Genomic DNA, 22,554 nt, shown 5'->3' with positions numbered 1-22,554 from the left:
ATGTATACATGTAATCATAAGGGGACAATATGGAGTCACCTACCAGACAAACAGGATGAGATAGTAAGAAAAAAGGGTCTGCAGACACGGAGACAACTCACAGACTCCACACACACAACACCCAGAGGTGCATTTGACACCAAGATTCTGGACCAAATGAGGGAGCAGTGCTAACATTATTTGTGCAAAAAAGTGTACTGTACATAAAGAATTAGGAAACGTGTTTATTGTTAACTCAATACTAAAAGAGCATCACAAAATAAAGAATGTAATTTTATTGACATTTTATCACAAAAGCTTATGATTCCATCAGCGCCATGCTGCAGTGCTCCATATATGTCCACGTTACAAGCCTAAATTCAATAGCAGCATTCTACAGAAGGACTACGGTGTCCGCTGGTAACTTAACTCCATTCTCCGTAACTTGCTTAAAATAAGCTGCATCCGCAGACAAATCAGGAGTGTGTGAGAAGCACAATTCTTCCTAGGTGTAAAGTGTTGCTTTTCTTTCTAGTTCAGCACAGTCATCTCTGTAAAAGACAAGTTCCTGGAAAAAAAATAAAACACAGGCCGAGTTAAAGCATACTATTTTAAGAATGTGGTAACTACTGATTGATAGAGAAACTTACTGCCGTCCCCTTCCAGCCTCTGAGACTCAACCTCTAAATAAACCTTACCCATCTTTATTCTGAAATTCTGGACAGCATTAGGAAGGATATTATCCTGGAGAAGATGCTGGTCCATCACAGGGCTCACACTCACACAGCGCCACCAGTAAGCCCGACACAGACATGTGGAAGAAAAGCTGATCTGCCGGAGCTGTCATAATAAAGTGCTAACCAAAGTCTTCAGCAGGGCTAGCTCTAATTTGCTGCCCGAGGAGAAGCTGTAAATGGCACCCCCACCCTTAACCACCCTGATCTGAAACTCTTATGTTACAGAATTTGGGATTAAATGTTGTTTGACCTTTTGATTTTGTATTATCTATATAAGATTTTGCTTGTAATCTAGTAGATTAAATTAATTATACATTGATTTATACAGCAAATATTCCCATTTATGCATATATTTTGTGTGGACCACATTTATTTATACTGTATGTTTGTTTTAATGAATTTCATAATTCTTAGTAAATGAAAACTAGCAGTTTACTACAAGTAGCAGGTAATTGAATATACATTTGATTTAGCATTTCAGAACTCAGTATATTTAAATAATGTGCAAATTACAAAAGTTCATCCATCCAACAATGACATTTATTTATATAGCACAATTTCATACAAAGTGCTTTACATGATGAAGAAAGAGAAAAAAGACAAAATAAATAAATAGAATTAGGGAAAACTTATTAATATAGAATAAAAGTAAGGTCCAATGGCCAGGGAGGACAGAAAAAACAAAAAAAAACTCAAATAAAATCTGCAGGGGTCTGAGGCCACGAGACCGCCCAGCCCACTCTAGGCGTTCTACCTAACATAAATGACCTCAGTCAGTCCTTATTGTATTCAGGGTTCACATGGAAGAACTTGATGATGGCTTCTGGCCTTTAATCCATCAATGTAGGAATATCACAGTGCTTTGATCAGGTGGTGGTTGTGCAGATCGATCCATCTAACCAACCATCTTCCAAACCCACTTATCCAGAGCAGGGCTGTGGGACAGCAGGGCCAGTCCCAGCAAGCACCAGGCACATGGTGGTAACACTCCCCGCAGGGTAAAAACAATTATAATATGAGGGGCGTTCAATTAAAAACAGGAATTTTCATGCTTTGTTCTTATAAAGACTACGAGGTAGACATAACTCATTGGACAAACACATGTATGTCTGAAGGTGTCGTTAGTAGTGCTAACTGCTCTTTCTCCCCTTCCTGTCAATTATAATCAACATGCCGGAGCAGGAGGTACAAAGTAGTGTTACGCAGCAAATTATTATTACATTTTTGACAAATGAAGGAGTCATTCCATCTCACATTTCTTCAAAACTTAAAAATTAGTTTGGGGATGAGTGTGTCTCTCAGTCTAGAGTGTATGATTGGTGCAAGTCATTCAGAGAGGGCCTATCATGTCTTCGGTCCACTTAAGGAATTTTTAGGAGGGAAGAAATTCAAGTCGATTGAAAAGGTTATTGACGCTGTGCAAGAATGGGTCAAACATGCAGTCAAAAGACTTCTACTCTTCTGGGATTAAGAAGCTTCCTGAGCAGTGGAACAAGTGTATTGCAGTGGCAGGAGGCTACATAGAAATGTAGTGTGTAAGTCATTTCATTGTATTCAGTTCATAAAGTGTAGCTCATAAATTCCTGTTTATATTTGAACGCACCTCATATATATACATGTAGCAAAGTAACATTATAAATAAGTTAACTGTTTGACAAAAAATAGCAGCTTTAAAAAGTATGATACAGTTTTCTTATTTTTCGTAATTCCACAAATTATTCATGAATCCATCCTCTTTGCCCACTTATCTAGGGCAGTTGGAGCCCATCTCCGCAATCACTGGATGCTGATGTTGAATAATGATAATCATAATAATATAGTACTAAATATGAAATTTAAGAAAGGCCAAGGTGTTAAAGCGTATGCAGACCAGTTCAGAGATTAGGCGTAATTCCAGCTTCCAAGTATTTGCGTTCCTCATCCTGTCAGGACTCGCAACAGGCACATAATTCCTTCTAAAACCACTTGTAATGGTAACACGCAGTGCTTACAAAACACAGGAAGAAATGGCGAGAAAAATACATACAGTATGTATCTGTCCAAAAGCTACATCAGGCCAATGTCGAAATAAGAAAATTGAGACAAAGGAAAACACGACCATAACAAAAGTAAAAATATGAATTTGCACCTACCTTCATACGGTGAGAGCCTCTGTGAAGCTGAGTGCAGTGCATCCTGGGATATGAAAGGCCACCCCAAAAAAGGCCTGTGTAGCTCATTAAACATTAAGATATTTATATTGCTAGTATGTGAAAATAATATTAAATTATATAGTACAGTTAAAAGGAGTCAGGCAGTTGTGTTGAGTATAATCGTTTCTAAGTCGAACCCTGAATTATTTAAAAAATGTGTCCCCAAAACTTTGCTGCCCTGGGCCATTGTCTAGTTTTCCTTAAGTGGTGGAGCTGGCCATGGTCTTCAAAGTAAATCACACACACCATACCACTTCCAGTTTAAGATGCAGACCCCTTTACAAAGCTGATTTTGAGAAAAACAGAATACTGGCACATACATAAATTAACAGTAAATATAGCAGTATTTTTTGTTTCCTTTCATGTAATCAATTTCCCTTGGTAGATCGATTTGTTTTCCCTTTCACAAAAGCCTGGGCTTACTTAGTGTACTTTGTTTAACTGCAGAAGGTCAAACACCTCAAATTTTAGAAGTACCCCAATTCTAACTTTGGAAACATATGACAAAAGTGCATCTTAATTTGGAAGCAATACATTATATATTTTAATTTTCACCATCTTTGCATGTTTCATGAAGTGACAAACGATTTTCTACCATTTTCAAAATAAACTAAATAAGCAAGAAGGCCTTAAATGTCTTGACCTCCCCTGGTGTGCCAGTGTCCTCAGGATATCTTGTCGGTCTTTTCCACACTGTACACAAAGCAGACCTGTTTCTTATTAAAACAATAAAGTAATGTGATGATTTTTTTAATCAAATCATTATTTCACAAAAAATGAGTTTGACAAGAACACAATGTTCCTCATATTTCAATTGCTTTAGTTTAATACTGGATGTCCATTTTCAGTCCGTCTATTCACTTTCCAGCCCAGACTCACAGTCATGGGGGGCCTTAGCCTTATCCAGATGGGAGACAGAAGAACAAGTCCTGAAAAGGCACCTGCCATGTGGGGTTTTACTACTACAGGCTCTGGTCACTGTAGACATGTAATTCATTTCTCATTTTCTGAAACTGCTTAGTTCATTACAAGGCAGCAGTGAAGCAATGCCAGCCCACCAGAGGACATTCTCATTCACACAATTCTAGTTCAGAACTGCTGGTTAACCTAAACTTGCATATCTTTGGGGTGTGAGAGGAAATTGGACTGCTCAGGGAACACGTGCAGAGACAAAGGGAGAGCAAGCAAACATGCCACAGAAAGTGGGCTCTGGAACTGTGAGGCTACAACAGTAAACACTGCATCACTGTATCCCACACTGCTACACATAGTAGAATAAAAAATAACACAAGAAAACCTGGATTCTGTTTAAATTCCACCACCTTTATTTTTACGGATTCTGGAAATTTTATGAGCCTCTTGGTTCCTAATCCATTAGTGAAACCCTTACCAATAGGAATGCCTTCAACAAAGCCACGGTGACACTGAAGTCCCTGACAGGTTCCCTGTCTGTCCTCACGTTGACAATAAGACTGTAGTGAGAGCTTTTGTTGCTCCATTTTAAGTTACTTATGAATATTTAGTTTTGCACGATAGACGGACAGACAGACAGATAGATATATAGATAGATCTTTATTTAAAGCACATTAGGCAAGTGTTTGAAATGGCTTCATAACTGTAATCCAAGATACACAGGCAAACATCAAAGAATCTGGAAGTATTGGACATCATGCACAGTATAAAAAGAGCTAAAACAAAAGTTATCAATTAGCCTAACAGTGATGTAAATAATTTCTTCCATAAAACAAGTGTTTCAGAGGTTTCGTGTGTCATTAAACATATTCTCATTGTGATAGAAAAGCTCTTTGGACCCAGCCACAGGGGATGCACAAACCAGTGTGTTTCTTCGTGCCAGTCCCAAGCCCAGATAAAGGGGGAGGGTTACGTCAGGAAGGGTATCCGGTGTAAAATTTTGCCAAATCAATATGTGGACAACAATTTTGGATGATCCACTGTGGCAACCCCTAACGGGAGCAGCCGAAAGAAGAAGATAGAAAAGCTCTTTGAAACACATTCTAATTCTGGTTCTCAATATTCAGTGGCACTAGTGAGTGGCATTATGCCAACTCATTGCAGTTATCCGGTCAGAGGGAGTCAGATATTTCTTATTTAGGGGGCATTGTTAGAGAGCAATGGTAAATGAAAGAAAAGAGAAATGGTTGGAGTGAGGCCGAGGGTAAGAGAACAAATATTAAACTCAAACGGGCCAAAATAATTGAGTAGAACAACATGTACACTTGCTGAAAATATTATTAGGAATGTTATACTTAAACTGGAAATGCCTACATTTGCTCTCCAAAAAAGCTTAATCCTTTTTGGCATGGATTCTGCAAGATGTTGGAAACATTCCTCTGAAATTCTGGTCCATGTTGACATGACTGCAGATTTGTGAATCTCCCGTTCTACCACATCCCAAAGTTATTTTACTGCACTCGGGTCCACTGACTAGTAAGGCCACTGAAGAACACTGCGCTCATTGTCATGTTCGTGAAACCAGTTGTTTTGTGACATGGTGTAGCAGGTGCATTATCACACTGGAAGTAGCCATTAGAAGATGGGTAAATTGTGACCATGAAGGGATGCACATGGAGCAACAATACTCAATATTCCATGGCATTCAAGCAATGATTGATTGAAATTAATGGGCCCAAAGTGTGCCAAGAAAACATTCACCACACCATAACTCCACCACCACAAGCATGGACTGTTTGACGCAAGGAAGGTTGGATGCATTGATTCATGTTGTTGGTACAATATTTTGACCCTACCATCTGTGTGCCTCAGCAAACATCTTCATCGGACCAGATTACAGTTTCCACCTTCCAGTTTTGGTGAGGCTGTGCCTATTGCAGCCTCGGCTTTCTGTTCTTGGCTGGCAGGAGTGGAACCTGACGTGGTCTTCTGCTGTTGTAGCTCATCCATCTCAATGTAGGGGATATAGACCCAAAGTAGTGAAGGTGTTATTTTGGAAAAACTATTCTAGAATTTATTGCTGTGGTGTGGCTGACTACTGACTGACACTCATTACTGGCAGCAGCCAATTTGACTTAATGCAAATGAATTATTTTCTGTGCTGACTTTCACTCCTGTGCACAGGTATAATGCATTCACTCACCCTGAGCTGAGCTCGCTATACAAGAATACGTATGTTGAAGTACAATGCAAGATGCAAAATGAACAATTCCCACCAAGCATTTGTAAGCTAGCACATAGTTCAAATGTTGTATCTGCCAGATATGGAGGTTCTGGAAATACAAACTTACTAACCCAGTAAAACTCACATGTAAAGAAATAGATTTTTCCTTGTACTTATTTTTGCCTCACAGGCAACATTTGAGTTTGGCTGTAAAGCCCCCTCTAGAGATGTTGTATGATGATGTATGTAATATTTAACTTACATGGTGGCATCGGACACACTTACTTACAAACTAAAACCGTCGTGTAAAGGAATAGAAATGTCACATTCAGACCACGGACAGAGCAGAATGACCTCTTGTAACAACTGCAGACCCCTGGCAGACACTCTGAGAGATAAGGATGTTTGTTTTCTTTAACAGTGAATTTGTCTTAAGTGTGTTGTGCTCAAATTGAAAATCCATCTGTTTGCAATTGGCCAAGGAGATTTTCATTTTGCCAAGCTACCTGGACAAGAAGCATTTTTTCAAATAGCCTTGGCTCATCAAAACATGGGCTGCTGTGTTGAGCTCGGGCTTTTTGGAAAATATGAGCTGCTTTACCAGTTACTCCAACTTATTCCATGATGGCTAGGCTAATTGCAATGAAATGGATTTTCGGCATATATACAGGATAGTAGTCGACAGAATGAACTCTTGAAGAAGATGTGCTGCTACACCATGTCCCAGTATGTTTCACTTTGAATGTTACTGGCATGAATGTCTGCCAGCTTGTTATACATAAAGCTGTGCCAAGAAGGATAGGGGCAAAAGTGCAAGTCACTCTAGGATTTGTCTAATCAGGAGCAGAAGGCATAAGAGCAACTTGATGGACGAAGGAACAGCATCATCCTGATCTACAGCAGCTAGACCACTATGACTATACAGACAAAATAAATATAACGGGAGAGTTTCATGTCCTGTGATACACACATTACATGGCAAATAAAAGCATGCAGTTACAGCATCATATCCAGCATAAGCTGAAAATGGTTGTAAGGTTTCTAAACTCTTTTGGGACTCCCCCCCAATGGGACGACACTCCAAAGAGCGTCCCAAAGTGCGATCGCCACATCTGTGAAAGACAGCATATCCGTTGCTGGGGCAACCGCAGGCTCCCTGCGCCGTAGCAACTCGCAGCAACAGCAAATCCGAGCCGATTGTGTTCGATGAGTGATGCAAGGAACACTATAAATGTAGGGAACAGTATTACTTGGCCATGACCCTGCCTGATTGCTGTGTCTGTGTATAGGAGAGCGGTAGATCCTACTACAAAAAATAACCGTGCTGTTCCTGTTTCAAGCTGAATAAAGCTGGTTTTGCTAAAGGCCTGAGTCTTAGCCTCGTCTTTTGGGGTGCGAGACAGGGACTCACACGTCACAGGAAGTTACAGTTAGCTGTGTTCAACTATTTGTTGTAAAGGGGAGTTCTTAAAAACTGTTTTAGTTTTGATGAAACTTTACTTTACAGCACCATCTGAGGGATAGCTTGATTGAAGTAATGTATTACTGCTCCTTGAAACCTGCTCCCATTCACACTGTTTAGAAGTACTAGGGTGTTGTACCGTGTTAGCCATTATGGATATAATGAGAAGTCAAGCAAAATGACACCTTTTATTGGCTAATTAAGAAGATGACAATATGTAAGCTTTTGAGGCAACTCAGGCCCCTTCTTTGGGCAAGATTCTTCAGGGCCTGAGTTAGAAGTTATTGTATCTTACATTTCCAAACCAATAAATATATTTCTTCAAAAAATAAATATATTGTATTCCTTGGAATGTTGCACACAAACTCTATGATGAATTGTTCATCAGTCTTTGCAGTGGGTCTGTTGCTGCCAGGAAGGCTCTGACCCCTCATTAACCTGAACTGAATAAGCCAGAACAGAATAGGACTGGATAGACAATTGGATTAGTTTAATAATGGTGGTGCAGTGTTTCTCTAGATTTATTCTGTTTCTGAGTGTAGTTACACAAGAAAAATCTTTTTTGGCACATATCATTTTTATTACACTTTAAGATTAATGTAAATAGAGATATATAATTAATGGTCACTTCTCGTTAACACTAGAAGGAGAGTCTGCTCCTTCACACAGTCAATCTTGTAGCTACAGCTCAATACCCAGCATAAAAAAAGATGAGTGTCTGTGTCTGTCTGTGCGTCCATCCAGTTGCTGTGTCCCTATCATTCTAACAGATGGCGCATCAGGAGATGGTGACTTTTAACATGAGATTCTTTCAAGTCATGCCCTACTTACAAACATTTATTTAGAGAGAGAGAAATTATATTTACTCACAGGCAGTTATACATTGCATTGTCACAATGTTAAGTCCAAACACAGAATCAAACTTCAATGCAATCTTGAAGAAAAGTTAATTCCAAATATTGTTTTTACTGAAGTTTTAAAGTAAAAGTGAAAATAACGCATATGTAACAATTCCCATGAAAATAACAATCTCTTTAAATTGTATATACAGTTAACCAAACCTGGGAGTGGGTGAGTGAAGTGAGCAAGGAGCAGAGCCCTCTAGTTTAGTAATAAAATGAATTGTATTTATCATTCCAATAGATGGCACATCACAAACATTAACACTGCTTTTACAAATCCCAGACCAAACAGCATATAACAGTGATGTATGCATTGCATGGTGCACTGCAAGTGTTAATGTGGAGGTTTCAACCCGTCTTATATGGGCAGCACAGCTAGTACTGTATATAAAATAGTATGCACTCATGGTCAGGAGTTTTAGTTGTTTTACAATACAAATAAGCCAGAAACCTGGTGTAAGCAACTTTGACAGTGACATGTGTGGCTGTTGATGCCAGACATTGTGGTCTCAGAGACACCTGCTCCTCCTGGAATTGTCATACAGAGCAGTATTGAGAGTTTAAAAACAATGGTGTGGTGAACAAAAACATCCAGTGAACAGCAGTTACATGGGCAAATGTAAAGAAGTCCGAGGGAATTGCCAGAGCTAAAGGAGTAAGCACAATGTGCAGAAGGGTCTCTTGGAATGCACAGTGCATCAAGTCTTCAAGTGGAAGGACTACAGCAACAGAAAACCACAATGGTTACCACTCATGCCAGCCATGAACAGGGAGATTAAGCTGCAACAGGTATGTGATTACCAAAACTGGACAACAAAAAATTGGAAAAATTCTGTCTACACAGAGGAATTTCAGTTACTGCTGATGGTAGGGTTAGAATTCAGAGCAAGCAAAATGAGAAACCAGACATCCAAACTGCCTTATGTCAAGTGTGCAGGCTAGTTGTGGCAGTGCAATTGTTTGGAGAATGTTTTCCTGGCACACACACCAGCTAAACATCATTTGAATCCATGAGATACTGTACCACTGTTGCTGAACATGGGCCTCCCTTAATGGCTACCGACTACACTTTCTTAAATGGATGCTCCCCATATCAGTGAGCACACATCATCACAAGCTGGTTGCACAAACATGATGATGACTTCAGTTTACTCTGCACACTCCCTAGATCTTTAAACAACAGAGCACACCTGAAATGAGGTAAAATGGGAGGCTCACAGTGAATTGTCTGGCAAGCAGGCAAAGTTTAAAGGCTGGCTAATCTCAGATAACAGGAGGCCAAACCAAAAACTGAAATTAAAGAAATGTTGCTGGTAGAACAATTTCAAAATCACTTGTATACCGCTACAATATCCACAATCTTGGACTGTGTGATGGCAATTTTGTTGTGAAATGCCCATTGATTAATGTTCTATACATTTTTTCTCGTGTCTTTTGTTCAACTGAAAACTCTCAATTTGGGTGTTTCTAGCACACAAATCTAATTCTAGATTATTTTTTTTTCTAGATTGTAATTTTCACAATTTTGACTTACTGCATCATTCAAGTTATGAATATTTATTTTGAATTGTCATTTTATTTATAAAGGGCATTTCTATTTTGTCTACCCATTACTAGGTAGCTTACAGCTGTTGTTAAGGGTGGGGTTACAGGGGTCATGACCCCAATATCAATCATTTAAAGGGTTAAAAGGTCAGTAATCAGAGCAACATCAGAGTTTGTGGATTAAACACAACCTTTTTTGTGTGCTACTTCTACTTCTAGCTAATTCTCCTTCAAGTATTTTTCTGGTATCAACTTTTGCTCTGAATTTTTGACTTTGATTTTTTGGTGCATGTCTAGTTACTTTTTTTTGGAGATTTTTTGCTCATCTGGTTTTGACTTTCACTACGTCCTCTTTTTGTCTCTTCTCCAAATTTCTTAAAACTATTTGTGCTTCTCCAAAGCAGACTAGGGTTAAATACTGTCACACAAATGATGTCATTGGGCATAACGTCTAGTAACCACTGCACAGCAACCTGCTGCTGCAAAACTCTGTAATGATGGCAGTACAAAATACCGATGACCATGTCAAAACAAATTGGCATCACAGCACCAAACATAATCAACCATTAAATATAACATGTACAAAACAGAATGTTTTGTCAAAAGTGCAATTAAGAACTTCATAATACCTAGAATATAGAACAAAATACTAATAACAATATAAAAATGTATTGAAGAGGATAGAAATGACACAAAACCAAAACACATTTTCATCATATACAGTATGTGTACTGCCACAAAATTGAAAAAGGTCAAGGAGATAAAATGTAGTCAAAAACAAAGGAGGTATCATACTAAACAAACAAACATTCATGTGCTTAAGCCAAAGTGAAGAATAGAAATCAAAGTCAAAGGTTCTATACCAGAAAGTTCAAATCAGAAGATCTTTACTATGCATGTGTAGAATATGGACAAACTAGACAACTGCAAGACACACCGCGCTGGTTTACGCTCAGCTGTGTCAGTCAGATCACACTGTGTGAGTTCCAGGTCATCAGCACCTAACAAATGGCCACCACATTGTGGCTACGGCTACCGAAAGTGGCAGCACACGTCACAAAACAACATGGCATGTGGAATTTTTAAAACATGACGCTGACTTAAATAACAAGTCCCAAATCATAATGTGCATAAAAAATGAAAATTAATTCTCAGAGTTTCAAAATCCCAATAAATTTTTTGCACATTCCAAAGAAAATTTTATCAAGATCAAAAAACATTTATGAAACACAAGGTAAAATAGCAGCATTAATGTGTGTCTTATGTAATCCTGCCATGTGGGCCACAATTAGACCTCACCATAGGCAGTCTATCCCCTAATCAAAAAACAGTCTTTGGCTTGCACAGGTCCAGAAATGGGATGAAGGTTGTTAAAAGTTCAAAAATAACCAGAGGGTCACAAAAATTAAGAAGAGGAAAACCCTCAACAATAACCTCATTCATTTGGAACTCAAAACATTCACGTATCCGAAAAGCGACCCTACAAAGACCTCAGGCAGAAGGTGGCATGGCTTTACCTAATTTTCAGTTTTATTACTGGGCAGTAAACATACAAGCCATAAAAACCTGGACACAAATAAATGAACATACACAGGCTTGGTCCGCAATAGAAGTAAAATCCTGTAGTACTTCTTTATATTCCCTGCTCTGCTCTCCAATAAATGAAAGTTATCGCAAATATACTAATAACCCAATTGTGCTTTACTCACTCAGAATATGGAACCAAGTTAAAAAGCATTTTAAGATGGAAAATCTTTTATCAGTGGCACCTCTGCAAGAGAACCACCTCTTTCAACCTTCGCAAGTATATCCAGTTTTTAATACCTGGAAAAGTTTTGGGATTAAAATGCTCAGAGATCTTTATATAGACAACATATTTACATCTTTTGAACAATTACGTTCAAAATTCAACCTCCCAGCTACACATTTCTTTTACTATCTTCAAATTAGAAATTTTGTTAAACAGAAATTGCCCGATTTCCCCCACCTTGCACCCTCCACAATGCTGGAAAAAATACTGCTCAATTTTGAGGAAATAAACACTATTTCCGCAATATATAAAATCTTATTAGAGTCCCTACCTTTCAAAGATCCAAGAGGACATTGGGAAGAAGATCTCTTAATCAATATATCAGAAAAGGAGTGGAAGGTAGCAAAGCAGAGAATTCACTTGAGTTCTATATGCGCAAAGCATAGAATTATTCAACTAAAAATTATATATTGAGCTCATCTGTCTCGCTTAAAACTGTCCAAAATGTTTCCAGGCCAGGATCCAACCTGCGAGCGCTGCAACCAAGCTCCTGCCTCACTGGGTCACATGTTTTGGGCCTGCACCAAACTAACATCATTTTGGACAAAAATTTTTAAGTGCCTCTCAGACAGCCTTGGTGTCACAATCCCTCCTAACCCACTAACAGCTGTGTTCGGTGTTCTTCCAGATGGACTTGAAGAGGAGAAGGACAAGCAAACGGTGATTGCATTCACTACACTTTTGGCACGCAGACTTATTTTGTTAAATTGGAAGAATCCTAATTCTCCTCTGATAAGTCAGTGGGAAACCGATGTTTTATATTATTTGAAATTGGAAAAAATCAAATTCTCAGTTAGAGGACCTGTACAAAATTTTTTCAAAACCTGGCAGGATTTAATCAATATTATTTTAGAATAAGAGAAATAACTATTATCGCATTTAACTCCCTTCTCCATCTCTTATTTACATAGATATTTACTTCTCCCTTTCCTTTGTTTAATGTTGCCTTATTAAAAAGCCTTAAGCAATTTTCCTTTAGCTAAGCTATCCTTCTCAGGGGTGGGGTTTGATTAGTCTTCAAATTTGTTGGGTTATAAATTGATCTGTTTGTATGGAATGATTACAATGAAAATTAATAAAATAAAAATATAAAAAAGAAGAGGAAAACCCTACCCCTAACCCACACAGACAGAGGAGGAACATAAAGAGTCCACACAGCCATTACTGTGGTACTGACCACTGTGCCATCCTAAAGTATGAATGCACATGCACTATTTAAAAGACACTACAATTGTTGTACTACTACAGCTATTAATATACAGAGTTTTGTGTTCACATAAATAGTGACATGTTAAATATAACATTCTAAATTATTATATTTTGCCTTTCATAATTAGCATGACTTAATTTAAAATATTACCATGATAAATAGAATAATTTCTATGAAATACATAAAAACTGCCTACCCCATGACATCGCTTTGCCATGATGAGATACAAGCGGCGAACGGCCAGCATCTGGGCCTGCACTTTTTGATCATCCAGGCAGTGCCTTTCGCCAAGACTTTCAAGGGATGTCAGGTAACCACGCATTTTTGGCATCACACAAGAGTTCTGTGAAAATTCATGTGGAGCAACGTTATTTTATCAGTAAATCATAAAAGCACCTTGTACCTAGAAGAAGTCAGAGTAAAGTAAATACTTACATGGACGTCAATGTATATCTTTGGAAAGTGTGAAGCACATCTTTCCTTAAAACAATGAGAAGGAAAATGTTAATTGGGGATTAAGAAAGAGAAAGACACTAATGCTGTAGTTTGCATAGTCAAACAGTAGATTAGCAAATGCCACACAAAAACAGCAGAGACCATCAAAAGTGACCTTACTCTCCAAATGAGTACTGTGTTCGTTAACCAGTTATCTATTTTCTAATCCAGTTATCCAAGTCAGCATTGCAGGGATGTGTTGGAAATCCAGGCAGAAACTAGTCATGGCATAGTACCAGCCCATCACAGGGCACACTAACAACATACCCACACTAACCCATACTGGGCAATTTTAAAGATGCCAATTTCCATAATCTGCAATTGTTTGAGGTGTGAAACAAACTGGAATACCCAGAATGTTCAGACTGGCGATGCACTGGCTGGGATTCAAACCAGAACTGTGGAACTGTGAGGTAGTAATGCCACTGCTGCCATGACATATTCTAAGTCATTTTTAGCTAAGAGCCACTTTTGTGCTGACGTTTTTAGAACTGAGGAGCCCGGATTCAGCCTATCAGAGTGAAAAGCATCTCAAGGAACACAATCACACAACAGCAAATGGCAGTGCTACTAAGACAATGTATTGTGTATTTACGGTAAGAATAAGGTATATATATATATTCATAGGCCACAAAGGTCCCTCCATCACAAACACATTTCAGGCCTAGGAAGTATTCATCAATTACACAACTTAATGCCCATTAATTATTCTTATGGGAACAAACATCCTAACAACAACCACCCCATCATCACCAATAACCAGCCTTTGTAACAAAATCCCCCATCTTCTCACCGCTAATGAGATAACTGCTTACACAACACATCATAAACCTTTTATTCCTATTTTTCTGCTCATCTTTGACAAGATGTCATTTTTTTTCTTCAGGCAGCATGATAATTAATCTGTGCTAGACAGAGCCAATAATATGTAACAGCTCCAACAGACTGACAAACAAATTACCAAATTATTTAAAGAATTACTTATTCATGCATTCATTCCTTTTTAGTGATCAAGATTGACCTGAATGGTTACCCAGTTTAGTTCTACACCAACTGAAAGATTTCATCCTTCTAATGACTTCTTAGTCTGCCTCATGGTCTTATGGGTAGGTTATCTAGCTGACTCTTCTTCGTTCAGTTAGTTCATATTGATCGTGCAGTCTCTTGCTTTAGGTTACTGTCCCAGGTTTACAAGTACCGTACAAGTATCCTGCCTATAGAGCCTTTTGAAGTGTGATTGTTTAATCAGAAATGATTACATAGTGTCCTTTGATAGAGCGTCTGCTCCTGTTAGCCCTGATGAGTGAGCCATCAGCCCATGTGTTCAGTCTTGCAGTACACAGTGTCTTTCAAAGTGTGACCTTCCTGTCCATCCTCATAAGTGAGCCACTAGCACATATATGGTTTCTAGGTGCTATAGAGTAACTTTAGATGAGGTAGTGCTCTCGGAATATATTCACCCTCGTAGTATATAGCACCTTCAGGATAAGTATGACTCTGGTAAATGCCCAGCTATTTTCAAAAAATTGCCTTCATAGTACTTAGGGCCTTTAAGAAGAAAATATCCCACCTGTCTTTTCAGCCTGTAGAGGGCTTTCAGGACTTATATAGCACCTTTAGAAGAGAGAGTGTTTTCAGGAACTATTCTGTCACCAGAGTGTCATGATTACAATAGAGCTTCACTCCTCCTAGAACTGACCTACTAAGCCCAAGTGTTCACTCTTGCAGTATATATTGCCTTTCAAATGTGTCAGCCCTCATACAGTTAGTGGCCCCAGAAAGTATTCACCCTCATAGTGTATAGCGCCTTTGGGTGAGGTCAAAGTCTTTACTTGATGTTACTTTGGAATAATTAAGTGGATAGGACTAGTGAGCTTTGATGGGCTGAATGGCCTGTTCTCATCTAGATTGTTCTAATGTTCAAAACTAGACTTGATGATGAACAGCCCAGATTTACCATTAAATAAAGAGTTTCAACCAAAGACTTAACTGTCACCTCATCACTACTGTCGTATACAATACCCGCAGTACAGTCACCAATCTCTTTGTCAGTCTCAAGTCCACGTTACAACAGCTTATGAGAAAGACCCAGATGTTCAGGGTCAGTGGGACACTGGAGCTTATCCAAGCAACATCAGTCGCAAGCAGAAACAAAAGCTGAACAGGGTGCCAGGCCGCCACACATACGCAACAAACACATTCACATGCACAGCTTAAGAATTGAAAAGTGAAACTGTATCAGCCAGAGAGGCACAGGGAGAGACAAGTTCAGTTTCCTTGTGCCATAAGACAGGAGCACTAACTACGGTGCCACCATGCCACCTAAAACAATGCACACCACTTGTAAACAGGTTAAACGCTGTAAACGATACTCAGATGCACAAACAAGCAACAGTCAAACTCTTTCTCATTTTAATTTAAAATTACACTGTGAGGGACTTCTTACCCCATGGCACATATTGCAACTGCATGTCTTCCAGTAAGGGACTAGTGAATATTCCAATCATTGTTTCAGATCTTGTTCCAGGTACAAAACAGACCATGTGATGAGATGTGTCCAACTGCCCTAACTAGTCAAGGTCGTCCTTATGCACAATGGCTAATTTCTTTCTCACCAATCAAGTGATGCTCCTGGGAGCCAGTTTCCATTACTGTAGGGTTGTACTTTCTGGCTTTCAATAGGAACTGCACCCAGTTCTTTGCTTGCCTAAGGTTAGCCATATAGGATCTTCTTCTGACTGATCCTTACCGAGCTATGTGGATCATCAGGTGTTCAACAGCAAACACTCCTCTCCAGTGCTACCTCCAGGGGCCGGGCCTGATACACCTACCTAGGATGAGGTTGACTTCATTTTTCTTTGAACCATCAGAGGGACAATTTTGAAAAACTCTTTTTGTAGGCTCTCCTGTTTTACTAATTTTCCAAAGGTAATCGAATCAAGAAAAAACATGGGAACATAACTGTATACATCCATACATCACACAAGCTCCTCTAACCCAATAATGTTTCATAACCAGGAAGGGTTTATTAATTACTGCAATTATTGTTAATTATTATTATGAGAATACATGATCTATTATTAAATTACCATAGGATTTCAGTCAGTGGAAGCTACAAAGACAAGTTCAAGGACACACTCACAATGGACAAAGGTGTGGTGAGCATGAGAGAACAAACTTGAATGTTTGAACAGTGAACTGAAGTAAATCATTAAGATTTAAGTGCCCGTCATTATGGGCAGCATCATACAATTCAGACACTTGAACATAAGAAGAGAGAAATGCTTGGAATGCAAATGTGTAAAAAACATGAAGAAATTCAAGTAGTAAGAGGAGACGACTGTTTAGGACTTTAGAAAAACTTTAGAACATCAGATTGCAACATAACAGAAACGACTCAGACAGATATTAAGAAGGAAGTCTTTTAGGAGGTATGGAATGGAGTTAATTGATAGGAAAGGACTGAATTAATTGAATATATGGTGAGAAGCTATTTGAAAAGGAGAATGTGTGTGCCTTGAACCTGTCTTTACAATGAACACCAGTGATGATTAAGAACTCTTGAAGAGAAAATTCCAAAGAGGGCAGTATGGTGTCACAGATGTCCACTTTGAAATCCCAGCCCAGGCACACTCCATGATGAGCGGACACATTCTCTTCACGCTCACCTGTGTTTTCTTTTTGTACTTTGATTTCATTCAACATCCCAAACACACCGAGATTAGATTCATTGATGACTCTGAATTTTCTCTGTATGAAGGCAAATGATGAGAGTGCAAATTCCCATCCAGGGCTTGATCCCTGTCGTACACTCAGTGCTACAGATCTGACCCACTGCTATCCTGCATTGGAGTGTTTAACAGATGGACTGAAATGTGATAGGAGCCCATCACAAAGATTAGGTTGAATTCATCTGCTATGGCTATTTTCAGAGTTCCTGCTTGTGATGTCTCACCTTCCCACTTTGTTGCATTCACCAGAATTTATGGAAGGAGGCTGTTGATTGCGTACTGTTGTGGATTAGTTTCCACTGAGGAACTGTCAGCCCCGGAACTCATGAACACAGCATTAGAACTCACGCAGATATTGATGGGGGCAGCATGGAGGTACAATGGGTACAGTTCCTGCCAACAGGCTAAGACCCTAGCCTAGTCACTGTTTACAGAATGTGGAGTTTGCAGGTTCTGCTCATGTCTGTGTAGATCCTTCTTCAACCTCTCTGGTTTTCTGGTCACATCCCACAGGTGTGCTTGTTAGGTCAGTCAGTGAGTCTAAACTGATACCATATGAGGGAATGTGCATTACAATTAATCAATGCCCTATCTAGGGTGCCCTTCTGACTCTTGCCTGGCACCTGATCCAGTTGAGATTTGCATTAAGCAAGTTTTAAAATGGATGCATGCATAGGGTTGCCAGACGCCACTTATATACGGGACATGTCCCATATTTGATCACTTTGTCCCCTGTCCCGTACTGTCCTTTCAGGGACACCCAAATGTCCCATACTTAGTTCATTTTCAAATTTCGTAACATTATAAGTAATTATACTTTCTTTTCTCAGATTCTCTTGATGAAAATAACCCAAATGTAACGAGGAAACTCATGTTTGCTGCCTGTTTGCAACTTGTTCAGTTGCTATGGTTGGCAGAGGACAGCGACACTCTTACCATTTTACTGCTGTGCAGTTCTGTATCAGCATTGCAACATACAGAGTCAACAAAGTGTGTTGTTACTACTTGGCATGGCCCGACTTTTTTTTAACTGATGGTATTAAATAATAATAATATTTCACTGTTGTCTTTATTAAATAAATATTTTTGAATGATTTCACTTTTGCAGAATATTTTTAGCTTGTATTAAATAATTTTCAAATGATTTTAGTTTTGTTTTCCTCATAACCCACTAAAATCTTTGCTTTATGTTTTTAACTTATGTCTCTACTTTTATATAATATATTGGTCTGGGTGTGTAGGGGGCATGTATAAATTTATGTATATAGTAATATAGAGAGAGATTTTAAGAGTGTCCCGTATTTCTAATTTTCTAATCTGGCAACCCTATGCAAGTATAACTATTGATAATGTGCAGACAGGTGTGGCTCTAGAGGGAGTGTAAGGGGGCAGTTGTATCCAGGCTGAAATACAAAAGGTTCCCATACTGAAGTAGAAAGGGGGCATAAATAAATATTTTGATAGAAAATAACTAGTCCTCTAGAATGTTATTACATGATACACAAAAATATCGAGAGGAGGCCTGGCCATTTGCACCACAGACATATCAAGAAGGCACCATATATAACATATCCTTCAGCACTGTCAGTGTTGGGATATTATCCCAAATTGATATGTTGAACCTGGGTGCCTCGACAGAAGACACAAACCAATGCTCATATTGTACCAATCTGGAACTGGCAGTTAGTGGAATTATAAACCTTTGCCCTTTCCCAAAGGAGCTGCACAAGGAAAACACACACACACTCCGTAGTCAGGGCGTGAACCACAATACATGAGGTTGAGGGCAGCAGCAGCACTGAGTCATAAACTAATAAAGCAGGTATAAGATCCCACTGAGTGCTGTTTGCAAAATAAATCAGTTGAGCGATATGTAGAGTTGGCACATTTTCTTCACACCTATTTGGGTTTCCTTTGGGTAATTCAACTCTATCTCACATCCTAAACATGTACACATTAGATTAACTGACAACTATGGCTTTGTACTGTTGAGTGAAAGTGAGTGGCAGTGCATTGGAATGGAAGGACTCTCCTTCCACAACTTAGTTCCCATCTCATACCTGCTGTTGCTGAGGTACCCTTGGCCAGCCTACTCAAGAATGGAAGAAATTCGCTTATGTGGAAATATAACAAGAACGTTCTTATCGATATTAAGGTAATACAAGGCAATAAAACAGTTTCAGTTTTAGCTTTTCATGCTAGATGGGGCTGCACTTCTAAAGGACTTAAGGACACGCCATACTCTTGACAAACTCAGAGAATTAAACCTGTTTAGTCTCGAACAGAGGAGACTGCGTGGGGACCTAATCCAGGTCTTCAAATTTCTCCATGGCATTGATAAAGCAGATCTAACAGAATTTGTTCAGCTTAAGAGTGAATCACATGCTCAAGGACACCAGTGGAAATTAAGGGGAAGAGCATTTAGGACAGAAGCCCGGAAGCACTTCTTTACACAAACAGTTGTGAGAGTTTGGAACAAACTACAGAGACATGAAGTTTAAACAGAAGTATCTGGATGAGACCTCATAGCTATTAGCTAAACACATGAGTTCCATAGACTGAATGGTCTCCGCTCATTTATCAAATTTCTTATGTTCTCATTGTTGCTGTTTCTGTGTACAAAAGTACTGATAAAGTAGATCTTGAGTTTGTATTTAACAACACAGAATGAAAAACATGATGTTCTAGGAAAAATGTAAAATAAGCACATGCTTAACCATGTTCACAAACTTCACAGACTAACATTATTAATAAACTTATTTTAAATCAAAGTATCCTGGCAGCATCAGGCACAGTACAGGAACCAGACATGAATGAGGCTCTAGGGATACACACCCTGCATTGTGACCCATTTGGAACTTCAAACTACTGTAACATAACAAGCATCAAAAGTAGAGTGCTCTTATGTTGACTTTTGGCACTGATCAGAGCGAAAAGTATTGAACATAAGAAATCTGACAAATGAGAGGAGACCATTTCGTCAAACAAGCTCTTTAGTACAGCTAATAGCTAAGCTGTCCCAATATCTTATCCAGATCCTTCTTAAAAGTTTCCAAGGTTAACTGAACATCTGACTATTTGGAATAGAGGAATAAAACAATGGCATCCAGAGAAAAAACCCACACTAACAAGGAGAGACACTACATGAGTGGGAATTCCACATAGACAGAGCTTAGGCCAAGATTCAAACCTAGTCTCCAATGTGGCAGCAGAACTAAGCATTGTGCCACCACATGCCAACCCCGGGACTGACAAATGATTAGACCGAATGCGTAGAAGTAAACGAGGGATGCAGTTCTACTACACACGTCATTGGGTATACAAGCCTCTAACCGGTCAAATTGTACAGCAGCCATCTTTTAGGTGCCACACTTTTCCCACTTCCATTTCCCATCATCATTACCAATTTTGGGCACATCTGCTCCCAGTTTTAGCTGTCATTTGAAAAGAGCATTGGCAGTCACAACACAGGATTCCCCCATGAGGTGGAAGAAAGCTTTCCGCAACTCTCCTGGATCCCCACAGATACAGTTTTGGTGCCTTCTATCAGACAAATTTTCGGTCTGATTCTACTTAATATTTAAATTTAAGAAACACAGTAACCAATAACGTCAGACAGGCAAACATCTTGTTGAATTCAGAAGAGGTGTCTCATGCTACTAACCATGACTTATTTCTGTGACACCCAACTGTTGAGCCTTTTATTTTCATGACACTACTTACAGTGACTGCACTGCTCCTCATGCTCTGGGCCCGTTCCGTGATTTCCTTCCCCAGACTCAACACCTTGGTGTAGCATGTAGGCGGATAGCAGGAGGTGATCCCAAAAAGGCACATTAAAGCAGAGACCATCAGTAGAATAGCCATAGCTGGGGACGGTGAGTTCTGCTCAGAATGAGGAGGGCAGCGGGATTATATAGAGTTTGGAGGTATACAAACAGCCAATCACAGAGCAGAAGAGATAATGAAAAACAATCCCACACTTGTTTCTTAGGGCTGACTCTCAGAAGAAAGTTGTGCAAAGCGACACTTGGGCAGGGGAGAAACTCTGAAGCTGGATTAAACAGCAGGTCCAACAAGACATGGCTGCTGGCCTGTAATTGCATTAGCAATGTATCACCATCTCTTTTTATTTTTCATGTAGACATCAACATTTTTATTGGCTGTGGTTTCATTCTGCAGGGCCAGCAAAGTTTCCGTAAACAAGATTGGGAGAAACGCACTTGGGCCTCATAAAGCTATAAAAGTCCAGCACATGTTTTCCACTTATAGTAAACTGCTTTCATTCACAAGCATGTTTTGTTGGAAGAGAAAGAGGCTTTCTGTGACGAGAATCCAATCTGAGGCCGACTAGGGTGCCCATGGCGTCAACAGGTTCAACTTCAGTCCAATCTTCTTACAACGAAAACATCTCTTTCAACTTTAGGATATGAGCTTGGAGGTTCAACAAATATTGCAAATATTTATTAAAGCGAATGAGTGTTTGAAAGAATGCAAGGAATCTGCATAAATAAGATGTAGGCTCTCGTGTGGTCCTGCAGTTTGTGGTTTATAATTACCGGCCATCGAAACACTTTAAAGGAACAGAGCAACAACTCAGTCGAAAGGGTGGGACAATAGAGGTGCCGTGCGTACCCTGCTAGGGGCACTTTACACAAGTCTTCTATTTCAAGGAACATTCTGTGTGTTCGGAACTCATTTTTAAAATCCCTGGGGTCCTTGGTTTAAATCACAGCCGGGTTACTGTATATTTGGGGAGCGTGTGGGTTTTTTCTCCAAGTACTCCAGTTTTCTTTCCATATTCTACAAGGCGGAGTTAAGCTACAGTTAGAAAATGGGATTTATTAGAAAATGGAATGAACTTTAACAAAGCTGATAATATCATTTCTCAATGTAGCCTCCACCCTTCTCAATGCACTTGCGCCACCTGCCTGGAAGTGTCTGGATTCCAGCAGAATAAAAGCTTTTGTCTTGTCCTCACAATCACTCGTGCACCCGAGTTATTGTCGAACACTACATGCGGAGTACCCGGGTACTACAGTCACTTGTGCAAGTTACTGTGACTCGCTGGAGACCAATGTGAAGCCTGCTATTTGATCCAAGTGGCGGGGTCTTCTGTCTCAAGGAGTCCTTTTGCTGCAAGACAATGACACACTGCTAAGAACACCAAGGCTTGTCTGGAGAAACTGAAGTTTCAGGTATTGCCACAACCTGCTTATTTGCAAGATTTGGGACTGTGTGATTTCCAGCTTTTTGGACAGCTAAAAAACATCTGGGTGGTCCTTTATTCAAGACAGATGATGACGTGAAGAAAGAGGTGCACAAGTGGTTGTGAGGACAAGACAAAACCTGTTA

The 22,554-nt window shown here is 39.4% G+C and overlaps 1 protein-coding gene across 1 annotated transcript; it reads right to left on the bottom strand.

Annotated features, from left to right (window-relative positions):
* Positions 1-204: 204 nt before the first annotated feature.
* zmp:0000001268 (CYTL1 domain-containing protein) lies at positions 205-21,284 on the bottom strand. The gene is made up of 4 exons (XM_028812524.2): positions 20,923-21,284; positions 13,409-13,453; positions 13,170-13,316; positions 205-547 (listed from the first exon to the last, which is right to left on the bottom strand). The coding sequence occupies exons 1-4, from the start codon at positions 21,064-21,066 to the stop codon at positions 485-487; spliced, it is 399 nt and encodes a 132-aa protein (XP_028668357.2). The 5' UTR covers positions 21,067-21,284; the 3' UTR covers positions 205-484.
* Positions 21,285-22,554: the final 1,270 nt, after the last annotated feature.

The sequence above is a fragment of the Erpetoichthys calabaricus genome, chromosome 11, assembly GCF_900747795.2.
Source record: "Erpetoichthys calabaricus chromosome 11, fErpCal1.3, whole genome shotgun sequence".
Classification (NCBI taxonomy): domain Eukaryota; kingdom Metazoa; phylum Chordata; class Cladistia; order Polypteriformes; family Polypteridae; genus Erpetoichthys; species Erpetoichthys calabaricus.
Note: the sequence above shows the minus strand (reverse complement) of the source record. Positions and strands in the feature narration are given on the sequence as shown.

Bases quoted from the DNA above. Each gene is read 5' to 3' on its own strand.
- zmp:0000001268 (XM_028812524.2), bottom strand. From the start codon at position 21,066: ATGGCTATTCTACTGATGGTCTCTGCTTTAATGTGCCTTTTTGGGATC. The intron at 13,454-20,922 runs GTAAGTAGTGTC...CATTGTTTTAAG, and splicing joins TGAGGAGCAGTGCAGTCACT to GAAAGATGTGCTTCACACTT. The intron at 548-13,169 runs GTAGGCAGTTTT...TTTTTTTTCCAG, and splicing joins TGGCAAAGCGATGTCATGGG to GAACTTGTCTTTTACAGAGA.